This window comes from Centroberyx gerrardi, chromosome 16 (assembly GCF_048128805.1).
Source record: "Centroberyx gerrardi isolate f3 chromosome 16, fCenGer3.hap1.cur.20231027, whole genome shotgun sequence".
NCBI classification, from domain to species: domain Eukaryota; kingdom Metazoa; phylum Chordata; class Actinopteri; order Beryciformes; family Berycidae; genus Centroberyx; species Centroberyx gerrardi.
In genome coordinates this window covers 12822142-12838453 of record NC_136012.1, presented here as the reverse complement: position 1 = coordinate 12838453, position 16312 = coordinate 12822142, and the positions used below count along the sequence as shown (strand labels likewise).

At 43.1% G+C, this 16312-nt stretch overlaps 3 protein-coding genes across 3 annotated transcripts; 2 read left to right on the top strand and 1 right to left on the bottom strand.

The window, feature by feature from the left end:
* The first annotated feature begins 263 nt into the window (after positions 1–263).
* On the top strand, positions 264–4764 carry ccng1 (cyclin G1). The gene is made up of 6 exons (XM_071916956.2): positions 264–458; positions 1589–1852; positions 1961–2214; positions 2595–2673; positions 3068–3178; positions 3543–4764. Exons 2-6 carry the CDS (start codon positions 1589–1591, stop codon positions 3732–3734), a joined length of 900 nt encoding a protein of 299 aa, XP_071773057.1. The 5' UTR covers positions 264–458; the 3' UTR covers positions 3735–4764.
* Positions 4765–4776: 12 nt separating this feature from the next.
* nudcd2 (NudC domain containing 2) lies at positions 4777–7557 on the bottom strand. Its single transcript, XM_071916957.2, has 4 exons — positions 7180–7557; positions 6328–6376; positions 6066–6217; positions 4777–5240 (listed from the first exon to the last, which is right to left on the bottom strand). The coding sequence occupies exons 1-4, from the start codon at positions 7366–7368 to the stop codon at positions 5157–5159; spliced, it is 474 nt and encodes a 157-aa protein (XP_071773058.1). The 5' UTR covers positions 7369–7557; the 3' UTR covers positions 4777–5156.
* A 499-nt stretch (positions 7558–8056) lies between these two features.
* On the top strand, positions 8057–15411 carry gabra6a (gamma-aminobutyric acid type A receptor subunit alpha6a). Its single transcript, XM_078289018.1, has 10 exons — positions 8057–8103; positions 8186–8292; positions 8514–8581; positions 9069–9289; positions 9430–9512; positions 9786–9929; positions 10982–11134; positions 11553–11806; positions 13879–14123; positions 15370–15411. Exons 1-10 carry the CDS (start codon positions 8057–8059, stop codon positions 15389–15391), a joined length of 1344 nt encoding a protein of 447 aa, XP_078145144.1. The 3' UTR covers positions 15392–15411.
* The last annotated feature ends 901 nt before the right edge of the window (positions 15412–16312 follow it).

The window sequence follows — 16312 nt, the reverse complement described above, 5'->3', positions numbered from 1 at the left end:
TGAGATATTATTGCCAACCATGTCCGTGATGTAAAATATCCCTATCGGCCATTAGGACTTCATAGTAGGTCACATGGCCCGCCTCCCTCACAGTGATTGGTCCTCCATTTTGAAAGGGCGGGGTTCAAACCTGAATGACTGCAGACTCATCCAATGGAGATTTGGACGCGAGAATCTCGTCCATCGATGGCCAATGAAATGTTCCTATGTTTGGGCATGGGATCGGTCTTATTCCTGCATTAATACCTCAACAACCCTTTTCCCCATCGCCTTACGCCAAGGGTAGGGGGTGTGCATAGGCGGAAATTTACGTACGCTTAAAACTTTCTTTATGAAAGTTCATACTGACGCTTTACACTTTCTTTAAACTCTTTTTTCACTCGTTAACATCATACGCGTGGAGGCTTTTTCCAAAACTGCATTTTTCATAACATTACAGCATACTTCAACCAGCCAAGGTAAGCGATCCTCCAACCCTTCTATATGTTTTGCATTACTTCTTTGGAATATGCAACTCCTTGCCCATTTAAGCATGTTGTTAGGTGGTAATCAGTTAACTACTAACTTACTACTAAATATTTAGATAACTGTGGAACTGGAAATTGTCTTTCTCACTAGCGGTGTTTGTTACTCAGTTTGTCATTTTGCTAACCTCTTCTCCTAGCCTAGATTATAACGGCAGTGCTAAATGAAACCTGTCAGTGTCTGGTTAAAAGAGTAGTATATTTGTGTTGTAGAAATATAACTGGTGTTACTTTAGCTCCTTGTTGTCACTCGGCTGTGTGTTAGTTCTCCATTGGCCTCTATGGCAGGGACATGTCTCGACATGACGCAGAGCCTGCCGTGCTCGTGACGCACCAGGCGCCGGGCCTGCTCTCCTCTAGATAAACACCCACACCGGCGAAACCTAGTGAAAACGGACTATATTCTGGAGTTAAATAAACTTACATAGACCTTTTATGTGACAAAATCGTACTAGAACCTTTTTAAATAAACATTTCAGCGGTTCAGACATGTTCAGACATGTCCTCGAGGCGTACCCATATTGTTGCCACCCCTTTCCAGTCCAGTTAAGTCCAGTTCAGTGACAACTGGCAGGGGAAAGCCTGTTACGGGATAGCTTACAAATTTGGTCACACTCCAAAGTCTCAGCTACACTTGGCCGGTATACTTTCATAATCCCCAACTATTCGTATTGTAAACCAATATTACCGCGTTTTAAGCGAGTTTCTATATTGAATTGGCCTATATTAATTTAATGTTATACACTCTTGGCTTTTTTTTTTACTATCTTTAATCTCATTTAAGTACACCTGTTTTATTTGAAGAATTTAAGTCCAAAATGAGAAAGTCACCATTTGGAAAATTTAACACCAATTCTGACAAAATGATTGCTGGCATTAAGTAAAGCTCCAGTGAAATTATTAACCAACTTTGGCCCTTAACCTACAAAATAGTAACATCTGAGAGAATCAGATCATCTGTGATTATTAAAATATTTCAATGAACTTCTGAATTAATTCCTTAACTGGATATATGGCACTATGGGATACATTTCTTTACATAAATGTTCTTTTTATGTGTTCAGATGATTGACACAGTGACAGGACCCGGGCCGTTGCCCTTTGCGGTTCAGGTGAAAGCCCTGATGGATCAGGAGGGTCGCTACCAGCCGAAACTGAGCGGCCTGAGGCTGATCGAGGCGGCCCATGACAATGGCCTCAGGATGACCACCAGGCTCAGGGAGTTCGAGGTGAAGGACCTGCTCTCTCTCACCAGGTTCTTCGGCTTCAGCTCCGACACATTCTCCCTGGCTATCAGCCTGTTGGATCGCTTCCTCTCAGTAATGAAGGTTTGTTGATACTCTGGTCTTGTTGACAGTGTTTAAGATCGAGTCCTTTGTCTTCCTCTAAAAACTGTCATAGAAGCTCATTCCCCTTTGCCTCCCTCTGCTCTACAGATCCAGCCGAAGCACCTGTCCTGCGTGGGCCTGTGCTGCTTCTACATTGCTGTGAAGTCGTCCGAAGAGGAGAAGAACGTGCCCCTGGCCAACGACCTGATCCGCATCAGCCAGAATCGCTTCACCGTGTCGGACATGATGAGGATGGAGAAGATCATCATGGAGAAGCTCTACTGGAAGGTGAAGGCCCCCACAGCCCTTCGCTTCCTCCGCCTCTTTCACAGCCACGTCCAAGAGCGGCTCGACGCCGAGAGGTGAGGACAGGCGGTCACATCAGGCTGCGGGGCTGAATCATGACTCAGCTGAGATTAGATTTACCCTGCTAAAATGTGTCTTCTCATATCTGGCTTTAAAGAGAATGCCAGCCAAAAAGAATATTTTTGTAGGGCAAACGGGCAGAATATGATTTGAAATCATCTAGATTTTCAGACAGGCTGTCACAGCTCTTTTGAATATAGATATGAAAACCCACTGATTCAAAGGATTCCCTCGATTTCAATGCGATTGTTAAAATGTACACTTTAGGTATCACACAAATCAAATCCAGTTGCAGTAACACGAGTTCTGTCTCACAGTCATCTCATTATACAATAAATGGTAATCTTGAGAAACTAAAGTCGTGTTCTTTTCACAGCAAGAAGATACTGAGCCTTGAGAGACTGGAGGCTCAGCTTAAAGCTTGCCACTGCTCCTTTGTCTTCTCCAAAATTAAGGTAAGCCAAAAAAACGGTCTCTTAACATTATAAATGATGGCCTACTTCTACTTGGGTTGCACAACTGATGTGAAACTAATTATATCGTATTAGCAAAAGACTTCATAATTCAAAATGCCATCCAGCAGTTTTCACCGTGCTGAGTGTTTGATGTGAAAACAGGCAGCTTTATGCTACGTTGTAAAAATAATTTAACTTGGTTTGGAAAAAAAAATCATCTACCAAAGTATGAAGTAGGTCATTCATTTTCATATTTGAGCATGTTTCCTCTTGCATGTTGTTTTCTAGGCCAGTGTTCTTGGGCAGAACTGGGGAATAGTGTTTACTGTATTGGCGGTCCCAACTTTATCTGGAGCTCTCGAATAAGCGGCTAAACTTTTCCGTTCCTCTGCAGCCGTCTCTGCTTGCCCTGGCTCTGCTGTGCCTCGAGGCCCAGGAACAACACGACCCCGAGCACGCCCACAAAATATCAGAGGCCCTGCACAGTCTGCAGCAGCACTTGAGTGTGAGTACCAACTATCATTCCACTCCTAAACATGTGAGCCGTAACTAGACACTGAACAACCGAGAAAATATGTTCACACCGTCAGCTGCTGGGCGTAGCTTTGTTCTGCTGGAGCCCAAAGCCATTATGTAACTGATTACTTAATGTGAGGTTCATGGAAAATTTAGGTGAGTTAATCATTAATTAAGATGTTGAATTGAATCTCTCGGGAGCATTCACAGGATTACGCTTTTGACGCACATGAACAAGTGGATGATAATGCTCTTTGGCAAATGTTTTTTAAATAGAAACTCTTGATGTGCTGCCAGAACCATATGATACTAATTCTGTTTTTCCTCACACGGCTGTTTTTTTCCCTCTGCAGATCAAAGATGGGGACCTGGTTTGTGTGAGGGAGCTGGTTGGAAAATGCCTAGTTGAATACGCCACCACCAAGTGCTCGAAACCCAACAGCCAGAGACTTCGCTGGATCATTTCGGGAAGAACGGCACGTCAGCTGAAGCACAGCTACTACAAGATAGCTCATCTTCCCACCATACCTGAGTCAGCTTTCTAAAACACGGGGGTACGGGTGGGTGGCCATGTGTGCAAAAGGTGCACACCTGTACTCAAGTAAAAGCTTTGAGGTCTGATTTGACCTAACTGTAATTTCAACCATCTTTAGATGACATACTTGTTACAGGGTCACCCACCTTCACCTCCAGTCATTTTCCTTAAAGAGCTTCATCAGTGTGATGGAGTTCTTTAAGGAAAAGCTAAAAATGTTGCTTTTTTCCCTTTTTTTGCCATCATACTTTGATCAAGCATATTGTATTACACCTGCCTCAGTGGCAGGGTGTAATGCTCAGTCAAATAGGTTTATCTGCTGCCATCTAGCAAAGTTTAATTTTCCTGGTTGAATTGCTTGCACAAGTGTACAGTATGTTCTTGTTTAAATCCGTACCAAAGTACTGAGGTATTCCCTGGATCGGGTTGCTGGTTTTAAGCAAATAAGTATAGAACCACCTAGGTCCTCAGTCCACTATGTGGAAGAGGAGGGAGAAGGATTTTGTGAACAGCAAAAATGGAACCAAGATATCGGGCCCAAAATCCTTAACTCCCACCCTAGGTCGCTAAACTGTCCTGAATGCACACTCCTACCCAAGGTGATGAGAACTTTTTCTTTCTTTTATTTTGATACGGCGAGGGAGTTCTGGTTTTCTCCAGTGAAGTGAAGCTAGTGATGATCCTGGCATTTATGGCTAGCTCATAGGATAGCCATGCTCTTTGAGCTGAATGTTAGTTTTTACGGTTACAGATGAGTTGTTTTCACTAATTTTTAATTTGTGGACACCAAGTGAAGAACCACCATGAATGATTCAGTTGGCAACTATTCAGAGAACACCGAAAACTGAAATTAATGGAATGCAATGGAATTCCGGTTTGGAATTTGTATTTTCTTTGCCAATTTCCTGTCTGTTGACTTATAAGACCTTTCTTTTGGTGATAGAAATAAAACGTGTTCTCAAATTTAAAATGCCTAATTGAATACATCATCTGGTTAACCCATGTACTTGGACCTTTCAATAAAACTTTATTGAAAAGCTGCTGCCAGTGCATTGTCTGCGTTATTAAATCACAACACATCTCAAAGGCTTATTATAAATGCATGGGACATTTCATATCAGCTGCTGTCTCACTTGTGTAATTAACCATGCAATCTGCCAAAACAAGCTTGACAAAAATCAGTCCTCCACAACCGATGTAGAAATGTTAGATGAGAAGGCAAGCTGTGAGGTCGCACTGTTGAAAATTATGGCTCTTTTTTTTCGACGGCCTGTATTCCCATTTTGCTGAAAGGCAAATCTTTCCCACTTGTCCTTAAAGAAGACCGGATCGATCCATGCTTCACCTGCATGCCATGGATGTTCCTCAGTAATGTCCAAGAGGCAGGGTAACATCTCCAGCATGTGACAGGTTTCTGACATCACTGCAACAGTCACTTCTGTAAGCTGGAGAAGTCCGGTCCACCACCAGCAAAGTTCCCAGAGATCTCTGCGCCGCTGAAGTCAAATCCAGGATTCTGTCAAAGAGGAGTGGAATCAGTTCACAATGACTACGTTTACATGGACAGCAATAATCCGACTATTGGCCTTACTCTAAATAAGACAAAATTATGATTAAGCTGTTTAAATGGGTTGCTTATAGAACTATTCCATTCATATTCCCATTTACATGTTAGGGACCAAAGTAGTCCAATTAATAGGACAAAGGAGAAGCCACTGAAGACACAGACAGTTTAAGCCTTTATTAAAGGTGCAAATAGACTAACATTTCAATGCCCACAGCATGGTGACAGTTTCAGCCTCATCCCAAAAATGTTGGGATGTCTTTTTTCTGGTGTCAGTCATCTTTTTCCTCTGTAAACATTTCGCAACCGTAAGGTAGAGTGTGCGTCGTCAAGCAGTTGGATTGCCGCTTGTGTCGCAAAAAGCTGCAAATACTCAGAGTCATACTTTGATTAAGGTGTTTACATGTCGAAAATGCCCTTCAATAATGCCACTAAAATTAGAATACTCCACGTCTTAATGCGATTATGCTTACTCCGACTATGACCTTATTCGGGTTGAGGTAATCAGAAAATGCTGTTTACGTGGCAATTTCTTATTCAGACTATTGTCTAAATCGGGTTAATATCGGATTATTGCAGTCCATGCAAACGTAGTCCATGTCAAAGCCTGGCGTCACCACACATTTTTGATTCACAGTACGAGTCCACACCATAAAATGTTACTGATGAGAGTATGTGAGAACTACAAGGAAAGTCGTGAATTAATGCGTTACTATACTCAGTGTTGTCTTGGCAACAAACACCATGCCCTTTCAGATGGCACTTGTCCCAACTAACCTCCCTCTGGAACCTCTCCAGTGTCAGCTTCCTCTGCATCTGGTCCTGGACCCAGGCGTCCGCACAGTACTCCCCCTCCAACAGGGACGCCCAACAGTTCCCCGCCTCTCTGTTGGTCTTCATCAGGACGATGCGGATCAAACTCTTATCCTCTGAGGGAAAAACAGGTGAACAGGAGCAAAGTGAGGGCGGGATTCGTACAACTAAGTCCAAGTAAAGTCTGTTGTTGAGTTAGTTGAGTGATTTTAGGGATGCGACCTACCCAATGTCCACGTCCCCTCATCAGAAACGGTCGTGCCAAATAACTTTCCCTGAAAGTATACAGAAAGAGAAAATAGTGAATATGGTTATTTGTTCACACAGCGGTCACAATATTCAAGAGTTAGTGAGTTCAGTGGAGATAAGAAAATAATAGAGCCTCTTATGAGATGGGCTGGATCCTATTACACCTCAGCACATTGCCTTCCCTTCTTTTCTTCCCTTTAATGAGCACTCTGGTGGTGATTTTCTGAAAAAGCAACAATTGTCTTTCTGCTGTCCTGTTCAAGAGGGCAAGGGGAGGAAATGAAGCATTTTGACTCTTCTGCTTTTGCAATTGAGCAGAACTTCTGAGCAGAGTAAGTAGGATGGAGACCACAGATTATCTAGTGAATATCACTGTGCATTTTATAGCATTTTGTATTTTTTTTTTACAACCAGCCCCAGCCCCAATATTACACCACAAATCAACAGTCAAAATACATCCACGTATAGGCCTAGTATGTAATATTATCAATAAAAACTTAAACTTAAAGCTGCCTATTGTACATAGTGACCTGCTCACAACGTATACACGACTTTAATCATTTTTTTTACCCATTGATTTGTTTGTTTTGATCAGCAGGATGGCACACAGTGGTGGACGGCGGTATGTAGGCTACTTCATGATAGGTTACATTTTTTCACTATCCACCAAAAGGAGTGAAAACAGATCAAGGGAATGTAAAGAAAATCACCCCTCGCCTCATATAGATTAAAATGAATCTCAGATTTTCTTTGTCTAAATGTTTTCAGTCAGAATAGGATCCAGTGAGTCCAAAGGATCATTTTACCTGACTTCAAGAACATAACTTACCTTGAATATTTCCTTTCCTTTGACGTGCAGCTCGATTTGTTTGGACCCCAAATTGCATTTCACTTCTTTGCCCGATGTCCCATGAGGCACATTCACTTCAATGAAGACCTCCTCCATGGTCTGGTACCAGGACCCCCAGGGTGTCTGGCAGGGGATGACCCCACTCCGCTCCTCGAAGTGGACCGACATGCTGCTGGCTCTGGTGACAGCTAACTTACGAAGTTTAACTAACGCTAGCTAACTAGCTCGCTAGAGTAACAAGGCTAATAGTTTTCTAAGAAGCTAAGCTGTACCACTGCATATATTTTCTCGACTGCTTTACAACAGTGTTATAAAGAATATGTCGACTTAAAACTGTTACAAAAATGTCTGGTCATCTTTTGCTGTGTTGTTGGCTTGCAATCCTCACTGGAAACTCTTCTTCTCTCACTGTATCTCTCATTTCCTGGTTGTGACCAACGTTGTTGCATTTCGCGCCATCTGCTGTGTGGAAAAATGAACTACCAAGAGTCAAAAAACTTGACGTTACTGTTTCGATAAGATACTTGACCGACTTTTATCAGCAATACAGGCTAGTCATCACCGTAATTGAACGCGTTGCTCTGATTTCATTCAGTCTTTAGTTATGTTTCAGTTTGGCTGACAGAAACCAACGGAACTTTTCTGCTGTTTGTCTAAAATTGGAGTGGATTTACTAATCCTTTAATTAGATTACTACACTCCTACCACTTCTGTCCCCGTGCATAAAAGTCTGTCAGTTTGTCGACGCCAATAAAGGCTCTTGCTCTTTTTGTTTTTACTTTTCTCGTATAATATTTTATGAAGTATGAGTTGCTCAGAGAGTTGAATGGAGAGTTGGTGGTACTTGCTGCCAAGGATGGCTGTCTTGGCACAAATTTTGGTCACTTTTATCTGCTGGGTAAAGTAAGTCATTTTTTGTCTCCTTGTTAATGCATGTGTTGAATTGCAATTCCTGACTGAGTATAACGGTTTGTTTCCTTTATAGTCTAGGTAATGTGTGTGGAAATGAGAGGGTTTACTCAGACAACATCACTCGTATTTTGGACCGACTTTTGGACGGTTATGACAACAGACTGCGACCTGGATCTGGAGGTAACGTTTACATTAAAAGTCCTAAAGCCTTGCCACGTTTATACTGCCTGATAAGGTTAGATAAGCAATTTAATAGCAAAAACACATTCATTGTCTTACTAGATGTATTATTTTTTATTGACATTGGATACCAAATCAGGATGGTGCCTGATTATTTTTGTGTATCTTGTCCTGCTGTATTTATTGTACAGTAGTGAATTGTTCTTGCATTTCCTTCTCAGGAGGTGTTACAGAGGTGAAAACGGACATCTTTGTCACCAGCTTTGGACCTGTTTCAGATGTTGAAATGGTAAAATATGTCTCTATGTAGGGGCAATTCAGTTGTGTTCACAGTGTGCAGAACATGTGTCTACATATTGACTGAGAAATGACTGAGCTTCAGTACCCACTGAGTGCCTGCCTTATGGGCAATCTGCCATCAGACCATCTAATGAGCTTTAATCTGTTTGACCAGCCCTATAACTCCATTATTGTTGGCCTCTAAATCAATATGACAACATGTCAGACAGAGGGAATGGCTGAATGGATTGATTAATGATTATCTGGGATGAGTGGCATCCATCATTGCCTCATCATCTCTCATCAGTCCTCACCATTCATTGCAGTGGATTTGCTGTGGAAATTTAGATTGGTTATGCAGTATTATGCATGTTGAGGAATGAAAATTATCAGGGATTTTGAATTGCGAAGATGGAGATCTAAATTTAAGACAATAATTTAGGGTTGTAGATTCATATAGGCTTCACTAACTGTCCAGCATTATGTCCACATGTCAGGAATACACCATGGACATGTTCTTCCGTCAGATGTGGGTGGACGAGCGGCTGAAATTCGAAGGCCCCATCGAGATCCTCCGACTGAACAACCTCATGGTGGACAAGATCTGGACGCCGGACACTTTCTTCCGAAACTCCAGGAAATCCCTCTCCCATAACATGACCACACCCAACAAGCTGTTCCGCATCATGCAGAATGGGACTGTCCTCTACACGATGAAGTAAACTTGGATTGCGTTACACTTCATATGGGCCCAGCTGTTGTTTTGTTGATGAGGCATTTCAATGCCAAGGTATATCTCCATTTATGTTAAAATGTACGACCTGAGACTGATCTCTGTGTCTGTCCTGTCTGTCTTAGACTGACAATCAGTGCAGAATGTCCAATGAGGCTGATGGACTTCCCCATGGACGGTCATGCCTGTCCTCTCAGGTTTGGAAGCTGTGAGTATGGCAGATCTTACCTTTCACTGTAAAGCTTGATTGCTGCTTGTTTGTCTGTCTAAATGCTTGTATATTGCACTGCACCAACTTCACCAAGTCAAATTCCTAGTATGTGAAAATGTACCTGGCGAAAATAAACCTGATTCTGATTCTGAGAGTGTAATGTTGATGAACTGAAAGAAAGATATGCACTCAAACGATCCAGATTAATAAATGTCTCTGAAGTCCTGATTTAATTTTTTCATAAACGCAATGCTATGTTTGCGATTTTAGATGCCTACACCAACAGTGAAATTGTGTTCACCTGGAAGAAGGGACTGGTAGCATCTGTCGACTGTCCCAAGGAGTCCATAAGCCTGCTGCAGTATGATCTGGTGGGACAGACTTTGTCCAGTGAGGTTTTCAAATCGAACACAGGTAAAGCTCACTGTCAGTCGTCCCGTTCAAAACAGACGCCTTGCTCTTAGAAATACATTGCTACAATCATATCTGTAGTTGTATTTACACAAGACATTCCTAAAACATGCATTTTTTAACTTAAAATTTTTTTAAATCCTCTCGTGAGCTGATGAATCTGAGAGTAGATAGCAGTCAAAAAAACCCGTCCAAACTCTGTACCAGTGTCCATTACTCCCCCGCAGCCGCCCGATACGGTCGCTCTGTAAGAGCACAGATTTCCTTGAGCAGCCATCTAAGATGCTTAAGTGGTCAGGCCTAATGCGTGCCGTCTGCCTTAAAAAAGAACTATAGGGTTTAAAGCCCGGTGAACGCACTGATAGAGAGGAGGGACGGAGTATGAGAGAGAGAGACAGAGAGAGAGAGAGTGTGTTTTCTTTTTCACCAGCTCAAAGAGTAGTGCTCCCCTGCTGTGGACCAAGCAGATTCATGGAACAGGGGGAGAAAGGATGAGGCAGGCTCCAAAACATTGGGATGTTACCCATTTAGCATAACAGAGCGAGAGAGAGAGAGAGAGAGAGCCTGTGTGTGCGTGTGTGTGCACATGGAAGCATTTGTTTGTGTCTGTGAATGTCTGCACGCATGTGTTTTAGACAGAGCAGGGCACTGTTACGCATAGTGACACTGCATGCCCCCCCTCCCCTCCCCCATCTCTCTCTCTCTCTCTCTTCCTCGTCCCATCTTTCTCCCTCCTCCTCTTGACTCCATCCCATTTCCAAATGTCTTTTTATGCTGCCTCCTCCCTCCCTCCCTCCCTCCCTCTCTCTTTTTTCCCTGCTCTTCCCCCCTTCTTGTCTGTGATGTGCTGTCTCACGGCAGTGGGCTCTCCCCCTCCTCAATGGTGCTGATGTGTCTATAGATTTCTCAACAGCTATTCCATTTCAAGGGCAGGCAAGGGCGTCCGTTCTGTACCACAGCCACCCTGCTCCGTCTCTCAGGGCTGCTCTCTCTCTCTCTCTCTCTCTCTCTCTCTCTCTCCCTCTCTCTCCCCCCTCATGGTGTTTATCTTGCAGGTCACTACTCTGTGCAGGTGGTCCATTTCCACCTACAGAGGAAACTGGGCTACTACCTCATCCAGACCTACATCCCCCTTATCATGGTGGTGGTGCTGTCACAGGTCTCGTTCTGGATCAACAAGGAGTCGGTTCCTGCACGCACAGTTGCTGGTATGCTGCCCCCCCACCCCACCCCCACCCCCTCCCCCTCCCCCTCCTCTCTCTCTCTTTCTCTCTCTCTCTCTCTCCCTTGTAGCTCTCTGGATTCCCTGATGTTGGGAGCACCGTTACAAGGCATCTTTTGCAGTCAGCGAGCACAATATGTGCTAATCATGCTCATTATTTACATATTAGCTACATAAAGAAACAAACGTCTTCAGGAACGATACGCAGTCCGAAATAGTAATATTTCATGGGTAATATGTTTTCAAATGCACCATGCACTGTTTTTATTTTATGCTGTAAATCTTTATTGGAAAATGTATCTTTATGTAGGACTACCCGCTTGAAGTACTTGATACTGTGTGATGTTCTGTGTGTGTTGGATAAGTGTCATGATACGTCACTGTCAGTGCTCGCCCTCCACCAGGCATCACCACAGTGCTGACCATGACCACCTTGAGCATCAGCGCCCGTCAGTCGCTGCCCAAGGTGGCCTACGCCACCGCCATGGATTGGTTCATCGCTGTGTGTTTCGCCTTCGTGGCCTCAGCCCTCGTGGAGTTTGCGGCGGTAAACTACCTCGCCACCCTCCAGGCCAACCGTCTGAAGAAGAAGAAAGCCAGACAAGACAAGCTGGAGGTGCTGGCTGCCGGCAGTGATGACGAGGAAGACGCTGGGTTGGTGAGCAACAAACCTCATGTAGATAATCAAGATAAATTCAAACTGAAATTTAATGCATCCCTTCTTAATCAATCAGAAATAAATAACTAAGAACTAAGTAAGTTTGTTCATACAAGAAATTCGACTTGGTGGGTTACTCTTGTAGGTCACATTAAAGGATAATTCCAGTTATTTTCAACCTGGGTCTTATTTTCCTAGTTTTTGCCATCATGACGATTGATTGTGTTCAAAATTTCTTCATTTACATCACTGTAGAGCTTTTAGTACCTCCACTTCGCTGGTAGCAAGGGCCAAAGCAAGCTCCAACCGTCTTTAAATAGCTGCGAATAATTATTGTAACATTTCAGTATAAAAGTCCATTTGATAGGTCATATAGAAAGAAAGTGGTATTTAAGTAAGTTGTATATACAAATGTTAATAATTGAAAAAGGGTTAGGGTTATTAGAAATTTAAGGAATAGGTTTCTTATCTATACAGTAGCATATGGTTCTCTGTTGGAACCTGACTGATAGGAAGCTGGAGAAGTCAGTAATAGAAAAAAACCCAAAAACAAATATTGCACTGCGTTCTAGGGTATAAATAGGTCCAAATATATAACTGTAAAGCCAAGGGCTAAAGGACTTCCATAAAGACTGACTACAGGATAGTAGGTTCAGGTACAGTTTGTAAGCGTCCATGTTAATATACTTGGGGATGCAAAATAGTGCATGTGAAAGTAACAATTCAATAATGACAGCTTTTGCTATCATGCAGCATGTATCACATGGCATATCGAATGCATTTACATAGCTGAAGGTAATGGTGTAATGGAGAAATATCATATGAGGCGAGAGTTTGATGCAGCGATATCGACTACTGATGATAAAAATGAAACCAGCTGCTTCAGATTCAGAGAAGGAAATCATGCCATGGATAGAGGGAGGGTTTTTTTTTTCATGCATTTCCAAGTAGTCATCCTGCCTTGCCTCTTCCCATTCAAGCGCACCACACATTAAATAGTAATACGTACAGTTGTCGTGCTCTCATCTCTTTGTGGAGGTAGCTATATGCTTTATGCTAATACAGTAAGCCACCACAGCGTCCCCCTGGGATCTGTCTCACGTGTAGGGCTCATGGTTAGATGCTTTAAAAATAGCCTCAGTGTGAGAACAGAGCACAACTACAGCACTTCTCACTGCATAATCTCCCATCCTATGGGCATTGGGCAGACTACCTGCTGCGTTCTATAGGGGTGCTGGCACACACCATTGGAGAGAGCACCCATGGGAACAAACATCACCTGCAGCCTTGTATACATCACACCCATGTGCACCAGCAGTTTAAAATCACTATCAGGTACATGATGTGTAGAGATGCATGGACCTAGTGGCTGCGTTGGTATAGTACGGAAGCCCATTGAGGACATATTCATGCCATTCATGTCATTTATGCCATTTTCCCACGATAACGAGTTAATGAGATAACACATCTTGTTTTCCCGAGATAATGACATCATTTTCTCATTATTCCAAGATAATAACGGATAAGTAATGGGCATAGAGTAATTATCTCATCGCGAGAAAACAACATTTTGTTTTCCCAAGATAATGAATGAAGTTATACTGTTACTCGAGATTTCCAACTCCGGTGCATCACACTTGACATGATGACATGCTGACTGACTGAAGATGCCCTGAACACTAATAGGTAGACCTACTTCAACATTTGGGTTTTGAATAATATGCTTTCCTTTAGGATGTTAGTTCCAAGCTCAAAATTATCTCATTATCTCGAGAAAACAATTTTTGTTATCTCGGGAAAACAAAATGTGTTATCTCGAGATAATGACATAAATAACTCAATATCTCAAGAAAACAAAGAAATTTAACTAGTTATCATGGGAAAACCCAAGGGATCATGGGAAGCCTCAATGGGCTTCTGTAGTATAGGTCCAGATAGTCCGCTGGTTTTAACATTTTACAGGATGTTCACCCCTTTATCCCCGTTGATCACCATTATGTCCCATGCTAACCCCGTCCAATCTCTCTCTGCTTCCCCGCTTCCCCCTCACCTCCCCCTAACCCCCTCCCCAGACGGACAGCAGCCCCCGCAGAGGCCTGAAGAAGAGAAACCACTCGGTGTGCCGCAGCGAGGCGGCTGACGGCCCCCCGGTGCCCATCTTCATGCAGCAGGGTTCGGCCGTTCCCCCCATCCCCCAGCTGGCCGGCACCAGCCCCATCGACAAGTACGCCCGCATCCTCTTCCCCCTGGCCTTCGCGCTCTTCAACCTCGTCTACTGGTACATCTACCTGGCCAAGGACACCATGGAGAAGGCCAGGTACGCTTGTCACATTCAAATGGCTTCATATTTGAATTTGAATATTTGAATAGATAAAGGCACCGTAGATAAGCCCAAAAACGGAATTGTTCTTCCAGGACAGGCTAGTACCAGTAGAGATTGCATAAACATACATAGCATCAGTGTTTTTATCTTACAAGCATCTTTCCTATTTGGAGTTTACCCTTTACCCTTTTCAATCATGTCTGGCAAGGTAGCAGACGCAAAAAGTCTGTCATGCGAGGCTTATTTTGGATGCCAAGTAGAAACATGCTTGAATACCCGTTATTCTTGTACAAATGAAATGAAAAAAAGAACCTTTTTTGGCGATGGACGAAAGATGGTTCTGCATTCTTTGCCTCTCACAAAGAGCCACCAAACCTATGTTATTCTGCTCCGTTCTAATTATGATAGCTTCAGTGGAACAATAACTACCCACAGTTTTTGTCAAAGACTTTTATCTAGGCAGTAAAGACATGAATAATTTCTGATGCTGAAACAGCCCCAGGAGTTGTAGACAAAAAAAAGCGAACGATGTTAGGTGGTGTTGTTGCTGCATTGAAGCCAGCACTGTGGCTTTTATCATCATAGATTTACAATACAGAAGGGATGGGCGCTCAATTAATTTGTGAAGAAATAATGTGCATCAAGCTCTCTCCTTTTATATAAGGTTTACCTGGGGGCTGGCAAAATCCCAGCCATTTTAATGATAACACTGTTTCTCCGTGGGGAGTGGATTTCACAGCGAAAGAAACCACCGGTTACTTTGTACATTAACCACATGAAAAGCAACTATTCACTTTCCCTCTTATAACTGAGCCACTTATAGAACACAAAGCTCCGTGTCTGAGAGAGAGAGAGAGAGAGAGGGAGAGACACAGAGCAAAAGAGAGAGAGAGGGAAAGAGGGGGAGAGAGAGAGAGAGAGATCTGTTACGTAACACTAGGGAGTGCAAATCTGCTCATCATGCTTCTCATGTTCCTGTCAGAGAATTTTTATGGTTGTTTTGTTTATAACGTTCTGCAGAATAATGAGAGAGACAAGATGGAGAGCCTCAGAAGAGCTGCATCATATCTATTCACTTTACATATTTGCGCCACGTCTCTGACTTTGTACTTTTGAAGAACGCACAGGGAGCGCAGTAACAGTTTCGGCTGTACAGCGCTGTGGGTAGAATGTCTCAGGATGGGAGAAAGGAGAGGTTTCCCGTCTCCTCCTCTCACATTGCTGTATTCTGTTCTTGCAGAGACAGAGATCCAACCTCTTAAAAAGCAAGCGGACCTCAGCTGGGCATGTGCTGCCGGAGAGACCTTCAGCATTCATTCAGCCTCGCCCCTCGCTCTGTGAACAAGCACTCAGCATTTGTTCTGCTTTCATCTGACAGAGGAAATGAATCAGAAACTCATTTATTCTCCTGTCGCATATCTATTCATTTCACAGGCTGTGACCACTGCCCACTTGTGTTCTGATCAGGCGCTGAAGAGCTGCCCTTCACGGGCCTCACTTCAAACCTGCTGCATGCACAACTTCTCAGACAGACGCCGCACATACGCATGACGCTCGCACACTCAGACACACACTTAAAACACACGCGTACACACACGCACACACACAAACCAAGAAACACATCAAAAAGAAGTGGATGATATAATCTATGATGGCTGTAACTGGTGGTGATGCAACAGTGAACCAATGCTTTCAGAAGCCTGCCCTCTACAGAAGCACAGCTCCCACTACAACAAGATCAAAGGCAATTTAGAGGAGGCTTGCATCCCTCCTTGCGGCTTCAAAAATGTACTCAACCTGAGAAAATGAATTGTGGGATTGTGTTTTTCATCCCACCTCTCAGCTCTGGCGCTCTGACGCCATTACATTTGAGTTGTACCGCAGGCCTCTGAAAACATTGCACGGAAGAATGGGATTATACCCATGGGTTTTTATGACATTACATTTATTTTCTATTTTTGTATGTATGGCGCATGATTATTTGTCACACGTGTTTGCATACCCTCTGTCTAGCTGTAAAGGATTACCATGAAATTATGTTATTACTTTAAATGAAACATAAAAACTGAACAATCAACTGCTCTTGACTTTTAAAATGTGTGGCAATTAGAGCGTTTTAATTCTACAGTGCATCCTATGGTTTGACCTTGTCATTATATAGACAAACTTATCTGCCATGTAAT

Bases quoted from the DNA above. Each gene is read 5' to 3' on its own strand.
- ccng1 (XM_071916956.2), top strand. From the start codon at position 1,589: ATGATTGACACAGTGACAGGACCCGGGCCGTTGCCCTTTGCGGTTCAG. The intron at 1,853-1,960 runs GTTTGTTGATAC...TCTGCTCTACAG, and splicing joins GCTTCCTCTCAGTAATGAAG to ATCCAGCCGAAGCACCTGTC. The intron at 2,215-2,594 runs GTGAGGACAGGC...TTCTTTTCACAG, and splicing joins GAGCGGCTCGACGCCGAGAG to CAAGAAGATACTGAGCCTTG.
- nudcd2 (XM_071916957.2), bottom strand. From the start codon at position 7,368: ATGTCGGTCCACTTCGAGGAGCGGAGTGGGGTCATCCCCTGCCAGACA. The intron at 6,377-7,179 runs GTAAGTTATGTT...GTATACTTTCAG, and splicing joins AAGGAAAGGAAATATTCAAG to GGAAAGTTATTTGGCACGAC. The intron at 6,218-6,327 runs GTAGGTCGCATC...TTTTTCCCTCAG, and splicing joins TGAGGGGACGTGGACATTGG to AGGATAAGAGTTTGATCCGC.
- gabra6a (XM_078289018.1), top strand. From the start codon at position 8,057: ATGGCTGTCTTGGCACAAATTTTGGTCACTTTTATCTGCTGGGTAAA. The intron at 8,293-8,513 runs GTAACGTTTACA...TTTCCTTCTCAG, and splicing joins ACTGCGACCTGGATCTGGAG to GAGGTGTTACAGAGGTGAAA. The intron at 8,582-9,068 runs GTAAAATATGTC...TCCACATGTCAG, and splicing joins CTGTTTCAGATGTTGAAATG to GAATACACCATGGACATGTT.